The sequence below is a fragment of the Electrophorus electricus genome, chromosome 5, assembly GCF_041902795.1.
Source record: "Electrophorus electricus isolate QZ-2024a chromosome 5, ASM4190279v1, whole genome shotgun sequence".
Lineage (NCBI taxonomy): Eukaryota > Metazoa > Chordata > Actinopteri > Gymnotiformes > Gymnotidae > Electrophorus > Electrophorus electricus.
In genome coordinates this window covers 7,315,622-7,330,121 of record NC_137501.1, presented here as the reverse complement: position 1 = coordinate 7,330,121, position 14,500 = coordinate 7,315,622, and the positions used below count along the sequence as shown (strand labels likewise).

The 14,500-nt window shown below is 40.8% G+C and overlaps 3 protein-coding genes across 12 annotated transcripts in view; 2 read left to right on the top strand and 1 right to left on the bottom strand.

Moving 5' to 3' along the window:
- rasa1a (RAS p21 protein activator (GTPase activating protein) 1a) overlaps positions 1-8,720 on the top strand; it is a 23,904-nt gene extending 15,184 nt beyond the window's left edge. For 2 of the 4 annotated variants that reach the window (XM_027002833.3, XM_027002837.3), the window contains exons 9-26: positions 540-618; positions 698-821; positions 1,498-1,654; positions 1,775-1,862; positions 1,944-2,024; positions 2,153-2,310; positions 2,433-2,509; positions 2,807-2,979; positions 3,225-3,384; positions 3,539-3,681; positions 3,964-4,079; positions 4,209-4,295; positions 4,398-4,465; positions 4,644-4,732; positions 4,827-4,904; positions 5,039-5,173; positions 5,333-5,412; positions 6,969-7,202. In XM_027002833.3, coding sequence (XP_026858634.2) covers positions 540-618; positions 698-821; positions 1,498-1,654; positions 1,775-1,862; positions 1,944-2,024; positions 2,153-2,310; positions 2,433-2,509; positions 2,807-2,979; positions 3,225-3,384; positions 3,539-3,681; positions 3,964-4,079; positions 4,209-4,295; positions 4,398-4,465; positions 4,644-4,732; positions 4,827-4,904; positions 5,039-5,173; positions 5,333-5,412; positions 6,969-7,068 — 1,993 coding nt within the window. In that variant the 3' untranslated portion in view covers positions 7,069-7,202. Of the gene's footprint in view, positions 1-539; positions 619-697; positions 822-1,497; positions 1,655-1,774; positions 1,863-1,943; positions 2,025-2,152; positions 2,311-2,432; positions 2,510-2,806; positions 2,980-3,224; positions 3,385-3,538; positions 3,682-3,963; positions 4,080-4,208; positions 4,296-4,397; positions 4,466-4,643; positions 4,733-4,826; positions 4,905-5,038; positions 5,174-5,332; positions 5,413-6,968; positions 7,203-7,283 lie in introns of those variants that run through there. The other 2 variants (XM_027002834.3, XM_027002836.3) reach the window with 2 other exon arrangements.
- ccnh (cyclin H) lies at positions 6,355-13,464 on the bottom strand. Of its 7 annotated transcripts, none has more exons than XM_081714063.1 (11): positions 13,347-13,464; positions 12,880-12,924; positions 11,379-11,506; positions 10,955-11,077; positions 10,574-10,647; positions 10,153-10,363; positions 9,894-10,057; positions 9,685-9,755; positions 8,792-8,900; positions 6,720-6,783; positions 6,355-6,620 (listed from the first exon to the last, which is right to left on the bottom strand). In XM_081714063.1, the coding sequence occupies exons 3-11, from the start codon at positions 11,493-11,495 to the stop codon at positions 6,588-6,590; spliced, it is 966 nt and encodes a 321-aa protein (XP_081570189.1). In that variant the 5' UTR covers positions 11,496-11,506; positions 12,880-12,924; positions 13,347-13,464; the 3' UTR covers positions 6,355-6,587. The 7 variants fall into 7 exon arrangements, with proteins under 7 accessions (XP_081570189.1, XP_081570191.1, XP_081570190.1 ...); XM_081714065.1 differs by having other exon boundaries at positions 13,352-13,454; XM_081714064.1 differs by having other exon boundaries at positions 13,336-13,446.
- LOC118241970 (uncharacterized) lies at positions 12,880-14,500 on the top strand. Its single transcript, XM_035529629.2, is given in 1 exon segment — positions 12,880-14,500. A coding segment is annotated over 1 exon segment (765 nt). The 5' UTR covers positions 12,880-12,945; the 3' UTR covers positions 13,711-14,500.

The following is a 14,500-nucleotide window of genomic DNA, read 5'->3' as shown; positions in this document are numbered from 1 at the left end:
GTGGCAAGGCCTGAGGGATCTCTTGAGGCTCAGACAGACTGTCAACCCAGTAGCTATGTCTGGAAAATCTGGAACTCTTACTCATTCAGTTTGAATGCCTCACCGAATAGGCAGCACACCATAGATTTACAGGAAGCATAGATGAGAACACATGACTGTGACCTGCCTGTTAACTGTGGTGCTGATCAAAGAAAACCTTCCTCTCATTTATATTATTGTGTTTATTTGTGTATATGATTAACTGTATTATCGTGTTTATTAGGAACAAAGACTGATCCTATGTTGGCAGCCCTGCTAAGAGCAGTCCTTGATGGACTTATAATACAGTGATCCTCTAGGATCACTAAATTTGTTAGAGCTATGAGTAAAATAACATGGTGTGATTTTTTTTTTTTTTAGGTAAACAATGAATATATTTGGAGAAAGGTACTTTTTGTAATCAGTAATGGAAAGCACAGTCAGTGCATGGTGGTCTTTAATGGGGTTTCCACAATGTTTGGGTTTCTTTTTTGTTTGTTTGTTTGTTTGTTTTTTGGCAGTGTCGATGATATCATTGAGCATTACAGAAAAGAGCAGATTGTAGAAGGATATACCCTGAAAGATCCTGTTTCAGTCCAGGTAGGTGAAATCATAACTGCTTTGTTCTTGTGGTTAAATCTTTGATCATGTATTTAATCTTTGTTTTGTTTGTTTTCAGCAACAAGAACAAGTACTCTCTGATTTGGTCGACGGCAGAGAAATTTATAACACTATCCGTCGAAAAACGAAAGATGCCTTCTACAAAAACATTGTCAAGAAAGGATACCTCCTGTTCAACAAAGGTACTGAGTGGCAGCTAGCTGCATGAGTCTGGTTCCTTTATTAACTTTCCACACCTTCTTAAGCAAGTCAGGCTGTCTCAAAACAGCAGAACACTTTTGGATTCAATTTCCACTGCCGCTTAGCAGGAAAAGATTTTAAAAAAAGGAAGCTCGCGTGACTCTAGCGAACATAAGCAGTGTGCAAATCTTGGTGAAAATATTTGTTGCCTGATGGTTAATTGTTGCACACACATCGCACAACATATTGCACACATCATCATCATCATCATCAACAGGGCCCTGAGCGGTGTAGGGGGACAGGAGACCCGGAGACAGACCGTAGAAACGCTCCATGCACTGAACCCTTTAGATATAATAAAAGCATAGTGGTGTAGAAACTGTGTCAAGGACCATATTGCACAGTGAAGAAGAAATGCCAAGCATAATTCTCATGGCATATATGAAAACATTGACTCTACGGTATAGCTATATGGTATGTGACTATAGCTATATTGTATAGCAGTGTTGGCAGTCAATTCTCAGTACTTTGTAAAGAATGCATCTTGCATTGCTTGGAAGACTCAGCTGAGGCACTCATTGTTATGTAGTTTCCTCCTGTCCAATGGTAACCTGAGTTATGTGGTTTCACACTATCCAAGTGTAGCCTGAGTTGTGTGGTTTCATCCTGTTGGATTAGGCAAAGGAAAGCGCTGGAAGAACCTGTACTTTATCCTGGAGGGCAACGATGCCCAACTCATCTACTTTGAGAGCGAGAAACGTGCCACCAAACCCAAAGGGCTGATCGACCTCAGTGTGTGCTCCGTGTATGGAGTGCACGACAGCCTGTTTGGCAGGTAACCAGCACCTGCTGCCTCACTGCACCTGCTGACCCATTTGCACATGAACATACTACTATTTCCCATATAAATCATTGGCGCAAGCAGAATATGGCTGTATTATATATTGTCGTGCAGGCCCAACTGTTTCCAGATTGTGGTTCAGCATTTTAGTGAGGAACAGTACATTTTCTACTTTGCTGGGGACATACCTGAACAGGCCCAAGTATGTATAAGTCCCACATTCGTCCATCATGTCAACGCTGACATTAAAGTTCAGTCTGACCATATTATTAACTCTTCATAGGACTGGATGAAATGCCTGCAAACCTTCTGCAGTAACCTACGAAAGCCTGCACAGGCCACCTCTAACAAGCGTCTGCGCCAGGTAAGGCACATTACCGCTTTTTGTGGACTAGATCAGTGTTGTGTATGACCGACTCATTTAGTACGTCGGAGCATGTGAAAGCAATTCGTACGTCAGAGCACACACCAATCATTGTCCTTCCACCTCAGGTGAGCAGCCTGGTGCTTTATGTGGAAGAGGCCCACAAACTTCCCATAAAGCATTTCACCAACCCCTACTGCAACATCTACCTAAACAGTGTGCAGGTAGCCAAGACTCACCCGAGAGAGGGCCAGAATCCCGTATTCACAGAGGAGTTCATCTTTGAGTGTGTAGATGTTTTGTATTTTTCCAAATTACTTCAATCAGCTCCTAAATCTGCATCGTACAGATAAAAGTGAATGCAAACATTTTTCCTGTGCATATTGATAACTCTTAACTTTCTTTTAGTGACTTGTCCAGTGAAATCAACAGATTTGAAATCAGCCTAAGCAACAAAACTAAGAAGAGCAAAGAAAGTGATATTTGTAAGTATGCCATGTTTTACCAACAAACTACCAGTGCTTGGTGCAGTACACACAACGTTTAACATCCTACACATTCAGAATCTATGAAACGCAACAGATTGGACTGAATAATACACAAGTAATGTTGCATGATATTTTCAGGTTTGTGCTACAGTGTAGGCGTCAGCCAGCACAACTGCTTTCAAAGTGGTGTAGGCAGCGTTTTCCCCATGCTTGCATTAGGGCTCCCTCTGGTGTCCAAATTAAATGGTACTGAAGAGTTCAGACATATTAGCAGCACTCTGTGTGTCCATACAGTGTTCATGCGCTGCCAGCTGAGCCGGCTGCAGAGGGGGCAGATGATTGATGAGTGGTTCCCATTGAGCTCTCATGTGCCCCTGAAGGGGATTGAGCCAGGCTCCCTGCGTGTGCGAGCTCGTTATTCTATGGAGAAAATCATGCCGGAAGAGGAGTACAATGAATTTAAAGAGGTACAGAGTCTCGGACCTCGGCTGTGCCACAGCATGCATTACACTCCTGTGTATAAGAATTGGACCAAGCAAGGGTTAATGATTTTATTACATATTCCATTGACTTCTTCATCTTAGCCCAGCCAGTAGCTTATATAAGCAATGTGAATCAGAACTGATTAATCAACAGAATCACACGTGATTAGATGATTCAGTCTGGTTTCTAGGTGGGAACGTAAGCAGCCTTGTGCCTCCCCTCTCTGTAGCTCATCCTCCAGAGAGACTTCCACGTGATCTATGCGCTGGCTCATGTGTGCGGGCAGGACCGCACCCTGCTGGCCAGCATCCTGCTCAGGATATTCCGGCACGAGCACTCTGAGGCCCCACTCCTGAGGACTCTTAACGACCGCGAGATCAACATGGAAGGTAGGGCTCTCGGGCAGAAATCCTGTTAGCGCTACCCCTCATCGCTTTGCCCTTTGTGATCAAAGGAAACAGAAAGCCGGTATCTACAAAGCCAGTGAGAAAGTCGATTGTTGCAAGCAGCAAAATGTCTATTTTTTTTTGTGCTGGGCTTCAGATGAAGCCACCACTCTGTTCCGCGCCACCACTCTTGCCAGCACGCTGATGGAGCAGTACATGAAGGCTACAGCCACACCTTTCGTCCACCATGCCCTCAAAGACACCATTCTCAGGATCATGGAGAGCAAGCAGTCCTGCGAGGTTTGGCCACAGAACATACTATTGTTTTTTTTGTTTGTTTTTGTTTTGTTTTTCAGGCCACTTTTTTTGCCCTAGTGTTTGGTTCCTTGTGTATGTGAAATAGCCCAGTTTTTATTGTTATGTTTTGTAACAATTTCCTCTTTAAGGTTTTATGTTTTTTGTAGATGTGTACTGAGATGATAAACTGTAGCCTGAGTCTAACTGAACAAATGAATTTACTACTAGTTCATCATATGTCAGACCATTGTCTCCATTTTAAATGTTTTCTGCTCTCCTCTGAAGTTGAACCCATCTAAACTGGAGAAGAACGAGGACGTAAATCTGAACCTGACCCATCTGCTCACCATCCTCTCAGAGCTGGTAGAGAAGATCTTCATGGCTGCAGAGATCCTGCCGCCGTAAGCACAAGAAACTCAAACAATTTGTGCAATAAATAAATCAATATTTTTTTCCCCCTTCTTCATTGTAAATGTAATATCTGCACTATCCTATATCTGATGTTGTCTTGTTTGTTTTTGTTGTCCCAGGACCTTGAGATTTATATATGGATGCCTGCAGAAATCCGTACAGCAGAAGTGGCCCACCAACACTACAATGCGGACCAGAGTCGTGAGGTAAACCACTACTGTTTTTAGTACTTTTTCCCCTTATAAATCCCCATTCAGGTATATAGTCTTCTGTTCAGCTGAGTAAGATGCTTCTGTTTCTGTCCACAGTGGTTTTGTATTTCTACGTCTTATCTGCCCTGCTATTCTCAACCCCAGAATGTTCAACATCATCGCTGGTGAGTGCTCAGCTTACATAATGAGGGCTTCCGCTTAGGGACTTTTAAAGGGGTGGGGGACCCTCGAGGCTAAGTGCTGGCTCAGGTCACAGTATTTTCTTTGAGCATATTAAGAGCTGGAAGGGGAGTAAAGGGAAGGCAGTATATGTAACTGCACCTTATGGGTGTTCCTTCTCAGACCCTCCGTCCCCCACGGCGGGGCGAACACTCACCCTGGTGGCCAAGTCAGTCCAGAACCTGGCCAACCTGGTGGAGTTTGGTGCAAAGGTTTGTCTTAACTTGAGCACATAAGCCAGGGTAATATGCTCACTGGCTTTTTAAGCAGGGTGAATAAAAATGACATTTCCTTTTTGTGGTCTAGGAGCCCTACATGGAAGGAGTGAATCCATTTATCAAGAACAACAAACAACGAATGATCATGTTTCTGGATGAGTTGGGGGTGAGATCCTGCCATCATACTGGGTTCATACATTCAGAGTATAGGTTTTTGGCTGCTAGGCTCCATGTCTGGGTGTGCAATAATTCCTTTAACAGTTGATTGTTGATGGTGGTTGCTCTCATTGGCTTCTCCAGAATGTCCCTGACCTGCCGGATGCTATGGAGCACTTTAGGACCGATCTGTCCCGAGACCTTGCTGCCCTACATGAGATCTGCGCTACTCACTCAGATGAGCTGCGCACCCTGAGCAACGAGAGAGGAGCACAGCAGGTGGGGTGGGGGTGCTCAGATATGGTGCAAAAAAATGTTCCAAATGAGAAAGTTGAGACAACTTGGTCTGAGACAAGGCAGCTTCTATCATTCAGTGTGTCATCTATAAATGGCAACTGGAAACTACCACTAATTGCATCTCTCTCTCTCTTTCTCTAGCATGTGCTGAAAAAGCTGCTGGCTATCACTGAGCTCCTCCAGCAGAAACAGGTGCACTACGCCATGTCCAACAGCAACAGGTAGTTCCATCTTCCACACTCTGTCTGTCAGTCTGTCTCCGTTTCCATGGAGTAGCCAGTGGGATCCCAGCATGCCCCACCCTCATCACCATGGCAACCTCTCCCAACCTCTCCCCCTCTCACTCCACCAATCCTTCCTCCGCCATGCCACAAGAACTACAGCAGTGAAACAAAAAGCCTGGGGCTAATGTTTTAGACCAATGACTTTGTAAGCTATCGACACAGCACCTTCAGTTTGACTGACTGTAGCCCATATCATGAGTGCATTCGCTTTTCTGTTTTCCTGAAAACGGGTCCCGTTAGGACCAACAAAGGTCAGAGTACCATTGTACAACGGTTGCCAAAGTGTTCACTCTGTCTGCTTGATATGGAATCTCAACTGACATGAGGTTGCAGTGATCTCTGTAACTGGATTGAGCTATAATGATTTTTTTAAAAACTGTAATTTGTTACTGATTTACAAGGTCAAATATTCAAAATGTGCTCAAACTAGTGTTCTTTTCATTTAGTTATGTTTTTTTTTAAGAGAGTATGATTATTTTATATCAGAACAATAAATTCTCTTGCTGGAATCATGAGTATATAATTTGAATACCCTCCCCCCCAACCCCATTATATTTTTAATTGGTTTAGTCTTCCCTGAGATTAATTCAAAGCCAGACTTGTTCTCAGGGAAGAGTAAATAAAATGTTTACAACAGTAAAGATCTATAATAGTAAAGACTGTATCAGAAATGCATGCACTTATTAAACATTTTATAAAGTACTGACTCCTTTGTCAGATTGTGTAGTGTTTTTAAATAGGGTGCAAAGAAATTCAACTCCTTAAATGTAAAAATGCATTTCTTGTCTTTTAATGTCCAGGTTTTTCTGATTTTTGTAACTTTAACTGTGGTGATTGTGTAAACAACAATGTAGAATATCATCATCAATATACAAAATATTGAAGATAATGAAGTATGAAACTTTTATTTTCAGTAAAGAAGTCAACATTACAAGATAGCAAATATTGCCTAGGTCCTCTCTCGCTCACACATACACAAATCCTGTCTGTAGAACTAAGTGACAAAATTGGAAAGCACAGTTATCAAACTTCACTAAGGTGGATTAAGTAGCTTTGCTGAGCTGTCCAAAACTCAAAAATGTGTCTTCATAAAACAAGATGGACGATTCTTGTCACAAAGCATCCAGATCTTCATCACTCCACTCCTAAACACGATATCCCTTCATTAGATTCCATATAATGAAGGCAGTGACAAATGAATGATGTGTAAAGGAAGGGAAAGGGGTCAGGAAGCCATTGCTTACCTCCTCAGTAACAAGGGGCTTTTTCACAACATGGTCATCATCTTCATAGCCATGCTTTCTTTTCCTGGAGGAGACAGAATACATGTACCAAAAGCCCATTAGAACAACCTCAGTCTGTCTCTGAAGATACACTTATGTAGAAGCTGCATTCTTAGTTTCCCATTACGTCTACATATCTGTTGAGCATGTAATTGTCTTCCTGCCACTAGATCCTCCATGTGTAGTTAGAGATTCATTTCTGTCTTTTAGAGTTTTGTGTTGGATTTACTTATCTGTAGGTCATCTCTTCAGAACAGGACAAGGTAGGTATTTAATGGTTTTGGGTAACAAACTATATTCCAAGGAATAGTGTAAATTATGAAATTTCTCTTAACCAACCTGGACTCTTAGTGCCTTTACAAAATTATAGGGCATTATTAAAGAAGTGCTTAATTAAGCAAATTAAAAATATTAATTTTCTGCACAGTGATTTTGCAGAGCATGCAGGTTAAAATTACAACACCTCATGCCCAGTTATTAATCTTCAAAGTTTATAGTTTTCTTAACCTTGCTTCTTTTTTGCAGACCTGAATGTACTATAATGGCTACCACAATCCAGGTCCTCTGACAACAGCAGTCGCTGCACAGGAAGGACTTGTCAAAACATGAGTCATAAAGCCATAGACCAGTGACTGTCTGCCAGCTAACACTCTGGATTTAGAATGGCTCCAAATTTTATGCACTCACATTTGTTAAAGTGAGGACTCGTAGTTGTTATAGAAGGCAAGGTAAAGGCCTTCGTCCTTTTTCTGAATCCAAATTTCAACTGAGTATCAATATCAGGGTAAAAATTAGGACCCTTCTTTATAAGTTGCTGTCTCAGAGAATATCAAAGACTGATGCTTTCTGACGCTGTCCTTGAGCAGTCAAATCTCTGAGGAGCTACAACTTGGATTTTTCCCATCTACAGGACTTGGGAATTACAACAGTCTGCTGCTGCTTACAGCACCCCAGAGCCAGAACGCGAGCAGTGCTAACCTCGTGACGCATGCTAAATCACCACCTCCATGGTGAGAAAGACCTGTAGCGCTGCATCAGAGCGAGACGCGCCTGCTGCACCAGCCTTAAACACTCAGAGCTCACTGTGTAGCCTCCTTATAGTCCATCAGGGCATGTCAGGCTATGGAGTTGGCAAGCGATCCTAGGGTACATCCCACCCGCCACCATCAGCTTTGCTTGATGAAATGCTGCACCTCAGCTACTGCAGACAAACTGCCGTCTGTGTGATGTGGACACAGGTTTCTGAGCACTTCTGGAGGACAGGTGGCCAGGCCGAAGTTAATCTGCACACGTTTACATTTGATAAACCTGACCTGCGACTCGGGATAGACTCAACATGGCCCGCACTTTGTTAGATGGACGCCGTGGTTTATGTAGCTGTGCTGAAGCTATTGGGTTGTCATGAAGTAATGCAGTGCTGATGGTCAGTACTGCACACGCTCAGTGCTAACCAGGTCCTTGAAAGTACTTAATCGACAGTGTAGGACAGTGTTGTAATGTGTTTGATTTATGCAAGATATCTGTACACCTTTTGATTTTACATCGTGTAACACCTCTCTATGCTTCCTGCCATCATGCTGGTAAATTTTGTGAAGAGGAAACATTTCTGTTCACACACAGCTTTTGCCAATGAGTAACAATTTTTTATATGATTAACTGTCTAGGTAGTCTAAGAATTAACATAAATTTGCTCTTTTAGGCATGCACTTACCACCCCAAACAATATACCAAATTAGTGTTTTGTAGCTGCAAGACAATGCCTGTGATCAGTGATCTAACTGACCTGAGAAACAGCATGTCACTGTAATATGATTCCTATAAATTTCTAAATGCTTATGTATTTTTTATTTTTCTATCTGATGGAAGAAAAGGGAAGAAAAAAAAAACAAAAACATCACTTTTGCATCTTGGATACAAAACACATATGAACGATCAGGCTGAATAAAACTGTTTGTATTGTAAGACTGTGGTTCCTGGTATGTACACATTACTTTCGTTGACACGCTGATATGCTGCCATTATGTCATACTTACAAATTTGTGTTTGTGGTGAATTCAGCATGAATCCTCTCCAGTTTCTGTTTGCACATGTTTACTTCCTCTACTTTGGGAAGTTCATATTCCTTAATAAGAGTTGTTATTCCTAAAATTGCAAAAGATCCTAAATTATGCAAATGACAAACATTTATGTATTTTTATCTCAGGTTTTTCATACTTGTAAAGTTGGTTTGTACGACTAGGCCTCAACAGATTAAGCAAAGATCATAAATTCACCGAATTGTAGTAAACCACGTTTTGTAAGAATGTGATTTCATGTGAAACCATTAATTAGTATATTTGACCATTTCACCCAAAATGCTTTAAAAGGATAAATGCCCTACCAATTCATACAGAAGTGTCCTTTATACAAATGCCATCAAAGGGTGAAAGCAAAAACATATCACCACTACAAGTGGTGGAATTAATGACCCGCTAAAGCCAATAATTGGTAACCAAAGTTATTCATGTAGTCCACTCTCACAAAGTCCGTATTGTCACACTTTATCAAAACAATTTGATAAAGATGTATAAAATGTCTGTATTTAGGTATTGACTATTTTTTTTAAACCACAACAGGATAAACATGTTTGAATATTCGTCAATCACATCATAAAATATGACTCAATTCAAACAAATTCTTCACACAAATTAGACAGCACTCCCCGTCCTTAGTTTTTTTTCTTTGGGGAACAGTTGTATATGTTCTACACCACTTCAGAGTGCTTAGATTGTTCATGCCCAAGAGAAAATTCTACATATAAGAAAATTAGTGAATGCAAGTTCTCTTAAATCTCTCATAAGAGCTTGTATAAACAGCTCCATTCTTGTGACTGGAGTACTTCTTCCACGAGTCCCAGTATGTTAGTGACGTGTATAATAATACGTACGTCTCATTACATCATACATTTTTGAGAGGGTCTCCTTGTCCTCCTTTAGTCCCATACATTCAGTAAGATATCTGGATAGAAAGATCATTTCTTTTAGACATGTATCATTTGCTTAACTCAAAATCCCCTCAAAGGCAGTGACTAACTGATTAGTTATTTGCATATTTACATCTCATTGATGTTATGTAATGTTACTAATGCAAGCCCACGTTTCCATGTTGAGTCCTGCGCGAGCGGCACTGTTAAGTACGGCAGTGAGGGCGATCTGTGATGGCGAGAACAGCAGCCCCACGTCTGTCATGGAGGCTCTGTTGAGGAAGTCATCTGCACTCTTCCGCATCATTTCCGGATTTTCCAAGAGTGGGTACCGCGTCTAAAAAAATTTTTTAAAGACCATAGGCTTCTTAAAATGAGCTCTGTGCCACACGCTGGCGAGCCATTTTCCACACATGCCCCATGTGGCCTTACCTTCAGGTCTATGAGAAAACCCTCCAGGGGCCGATAGGGGTTGTGTACTACCAGGTGAAAGTTCAGCTGCTGGATGAGGAGCAGCTCATACTCCAGGATCTGTTCCAGGGCTCTCTCTTGTCCTGCTGGGCTCTCCTGAAGGTTCCCAACAAACTGAGTGCTGGAAACGTTAAACTCATCCACCTTGCATGACAGGTATGCACAGGTCAGCCTGAAGAGGATGGGATGCAGGTGGAGTTACTCAAACGCCAAACAAACTAAACTGTATTCTGACATGAACTGTGGTAAACTGCAGTAAATAGTGTGCTGCAATGCTCTTTTAAGGGACTATGAAAAAGTATTACAGAAATGACCAGTGACAGATTATCATCCACTATTTCCATTTTAGTTTTAATTGGTGTACAATTGATTTAACACTTACATTATTGTTCTTGGGTGGTAATCCATTAAAGAGTTGTTTAAATAAAATCTTCTGAAATACATACAAGCAGTGCCCTAAAAGAGAAGATTACAATTTTTTAACATGGGTAATACAGTACATGGGTAAGCCCTGATTAAGTATTCAAACATATAATTGAATAATTTGCCTTCCCTATCACAACTAAAAATAAAGAAGTAGAATATATAAAATATCTTAAAAATTTAAATGATCATAGAACTGGCCATTGCTGTAGCATTCAATCCAAAATAATCCCTGTTTGCACAAAATAGTAGATGCAAAGGGAAACTTAGCAGTGGGAACCTCAGGAAAGAAATATGAGATATGGTTGGTGACTATTTCTGAGGTCACTTTAATAATTACCACAACAGATTTAGGCATCACAGGTTTGAATACTGAGCAGAAGTCAAGCAATCTCTTCTCATAGTGTCGGAAAAGCACTTTCTCTTCACGAGGCTCAAGAAACATGGACTCATTTATTCCAGGCTGTTGAAGGAAGAAGACAGGCAAATTATAACAACAATATCTCCACCAAGTCCTAGCACTTTTTCTTGTTATGTGCAAGAGAAAAGAGGCACAAATCTAACAAGTGTCTTTTTTTTTTATTTTGGCACAGAACTCCCCTTTATACTTACTCTTTATAAGAGTTTAAACCCTTAAACTTACAGGAATTTAACAGACATATGGGGGCCACAAATCTTTTGTAATTAACAAAGTGATTTTTTTAAATCACCATCATTTCCAAGCAGACTTGTAAAGCTGTACCTGCTGCTACTCTCCTCCTCACCTTTCTGAGACCCAGGGCTTTAGAGTGAAACTTCTGGTTGGCCTCCTGTCTAAACTGGTCCAATTTTGCCTCTTTATCAAAAATCCAGAATTTCTTCTGTGAGCTGTTGTGATACATGACTGGAGATGCTGTAGATGTAGAAATAGGTTAGCTAGGAGCTAGAACACTGCTGCATAAAGCAACTGCTACAGCCAGACCGGTTTTCTTCTTCTCTTAATTTTCCATCAAGAAATAACCTGATGGTGATGGTGATGGTGTCTAGCTTGATGATGATGCTTGCATGACAGCTATAACGAATGTTGTTTATTATGATCTTCATAAGCTCCAGGTGGAAGTGACTATCAGGTTATATGAACACACAGCTGCTAGAAGAGGAATATACATACGAGAACAACACACAATCGAACTCTGTCATTGAAGAGTAGTATACCGCTCATGTACGTGTTACAATGGAAAGAACACACTAAGCTGATACACATTATCACATGCATTTGTAATGCGAGATGTCTGACCGCACTGGCAATAGATGTTTTACAAAAATACCATGTATTCTGTATTATGTGCAGGTATGAAACACGATGCTTCATATTTAATCGTAATTTAAATTTAAAAAAAACGAGAAAAAAGGAAGCAGTTCACGTTCTGGAAAACAACACCACAGTCGTGTGTAATGTTCAGTAGTAAGCTGCTGCAGATCAATGCAGATAGCTGGCATTAACACAGCGAGTGTGATCAGATATTTACAATGCTGTAAAATCGAGAAACACGGCCATGTTTATTTTCTATTTGTGTACTCTTGAGCAGAAACAGGAGCGTTGGAACACTTGTCTGTGTAATCCAGTTCTCTAATTTACCAGTAGCAGTGGTATATTTAAATGTATCCCTTGGGCTCATCTTAATGTGCCGACTTCCTTGCTGTGACCCACCTGATCATACACAGCAGAAGCCTAATAATTAGGCGAATCAAGTGCGCTGAACTAGCTAGTTAACGTATTCTATAGTATAGCAGAAACATGTCAGCTAGCTAAGTATCATTTAGGCACGTTCGCTACAGCATCTTGACTCCTGTGCGAGTTATCTACTTTTCTCAAATGCTATCACAGTTCAACACGCATCTCACCTTTGTAGCCAGAGAATTGCTTTACTTCCACAATCTCGGACGTGAGCAGGTCAATCACAATGCACGAATTCACTTTTACACAAAAAACGGACTGTGTATACAACCTATACAACAAACTCGTTAGGTTGACTTCAACCTCTTCTTCTTCGTATGCACATTGCAGAAAACCGTATCTATATACTGCCCCCTAACGTATAATACTAAGAATTGTCTTTATTAATGATATAAAATAATATCAAAGAGGAAAGTACAATAAACCAATATAACAATGCTATAATTTATTAACAACCATTTTAGAAGAAAAATAAAATCGATCAGTATAAATTGAGTAGGATAAAATTAACTAAGGCGTCGCCTGAAAACCAGCTATTTCCTACGTACCCGGGGCTCTTAAGTGACGTCCTTCTCTGGTCTTCCAAGATGGGGCTGCCAAGAAAAAAATATACAATGGAAGATAAACGAATACTTCTTGAAATGTACGACCGGCTTCCTTGTATGAACCAAAGGAATGCAGCAAGAAAGCTGAATATTTCACAATCTGTCCTTTCGAGGCTTCTCCGAAAAAGAAATTTTACATCGAAAAGCCAGATTACTCCTAGTCTCAAAACATGCGTTATATGGCTCCCGAAATTGGAGGCTGCACTCTGGAAGTGGATCGATCATTCAGAGAAGAACGGTACCTATGTAACAAATGTAATGATTCACGGGAAAGCAGTGGAGTTGTCGGTGCGTATGGGTATAGTTAATTTCAGGCCAAGCCCAACTTGGTATAGCGGTTTTAAAAAACGAGAAGTGGTTGTGCGTGAGAGGTAACGTGTTTATCCAAAAAATACGGACAGCAAGCACACCGTGCCTCAGCAGTCTGCGTTGGATGGCGACGTTAGGTCGGATGCTGAGGCGCAACAGCTCCGTCCTGTCGATGGCGCGGAGGGAAGATGTTGTACTATTAACGATCGAGTAACTTCCGCACAGAGTGAACTTCTTTCCGTTAAACGTGAGCACAGCCTCGTTACAGCTCACGTTAACGGCAGCATGCAAACGATCACAGTACCATCACTTCACCAAATGAAAGAAGCCATGAAGACGCTGGCTACAGGTTTATTGTATAGAGGATTCTGTGACTTTAAGTTTATCCACCAGTTGAAGAAGGAAGTTGCTAATGTTGTGGAAGGATCAATGGTCCTTGGACACCAAGACAGTTTTGTAGCGTAACAGGACTTTGTGCAAAAAGGCTGGTTAAAGATGGAATGGAGAATTCTGACACAGTAAAAAAAAAATCCTAAGCCGTTTATCCCTTCAGATGTGAAATGGGAAATGTAATCACTACTGGATATTTACGCTGGGTCTAAGTAACAAATATACAGACATTTATTTTACGCTTAAGTAGTTGTCCACGCTTAATGTCACCATTTCCCATTGATGTAAGCGGACGTCTGTTTCGGACACTGCAATTTTTTGGTACCACTCACAGGGCTAGAGCACGTTTTTGTTTGTTTTTGTACTTATCTCGCAGATATTTGTAACCATGTATATAGGCTAATTTTGGATATTCCTTCAGCACATCACTATGAATACTTCTATGGTGAATAGTGAAAACATTTGTCATCTTTTAATTTTCTAAAATTCACATTTTTAAACTTGGCTTGCAGTTAACACCGACGTGATTGCTTTTTTGGTCGCATGAGGTCGCTGTTCGACAAACTTATTTTTAGTATCTCCCCCCCCCCCCCTTTATAGTGATCATTTTTGGTCTTTCATCCCAAATGCACAATATACATTTGTTTTAATTGGATACTGGATTCCTTTTTGTACAAATCTTGGGTTGTGTAAAAAAAAAAAAGAAAATGTTTGTTTCATATCTTCTTGTCTTCTAAAGTGGCATTAGCTGGGCAAAATATGAAATTTCTGCATATTGTACAATACATTTTGTTTTTTTCCCCCAACCTTAATACAGCTGTGACATTGAGTTCTATGAAACCTAAATATACATTTTCAGAATTTA

Bases quoted from the DNA above. Each gene is read 5' to 3' on its own strand.
- ccnh (XM_081714063.1), bottom strand. From the start codon at position 11,495: ATGTATCACAACAGCTCACAGAAGAAATTCTGGATTTTTGATAAAGAG. The intron at 10,648-10,954 runs GTAATTATTAAA...CTTCTCTTTTAG, and splicing joins TGATGCCTAAATCTGTTGTG to GGCACTGCTTGTATGTATTT. The intron at 9,756-9,893 runs GTGGGCTTGCAT...CTTTCTATCCAG, and splicing joins GCAGGACTCAACATGGAAAC to ATATCTTACTGAATGTATGG.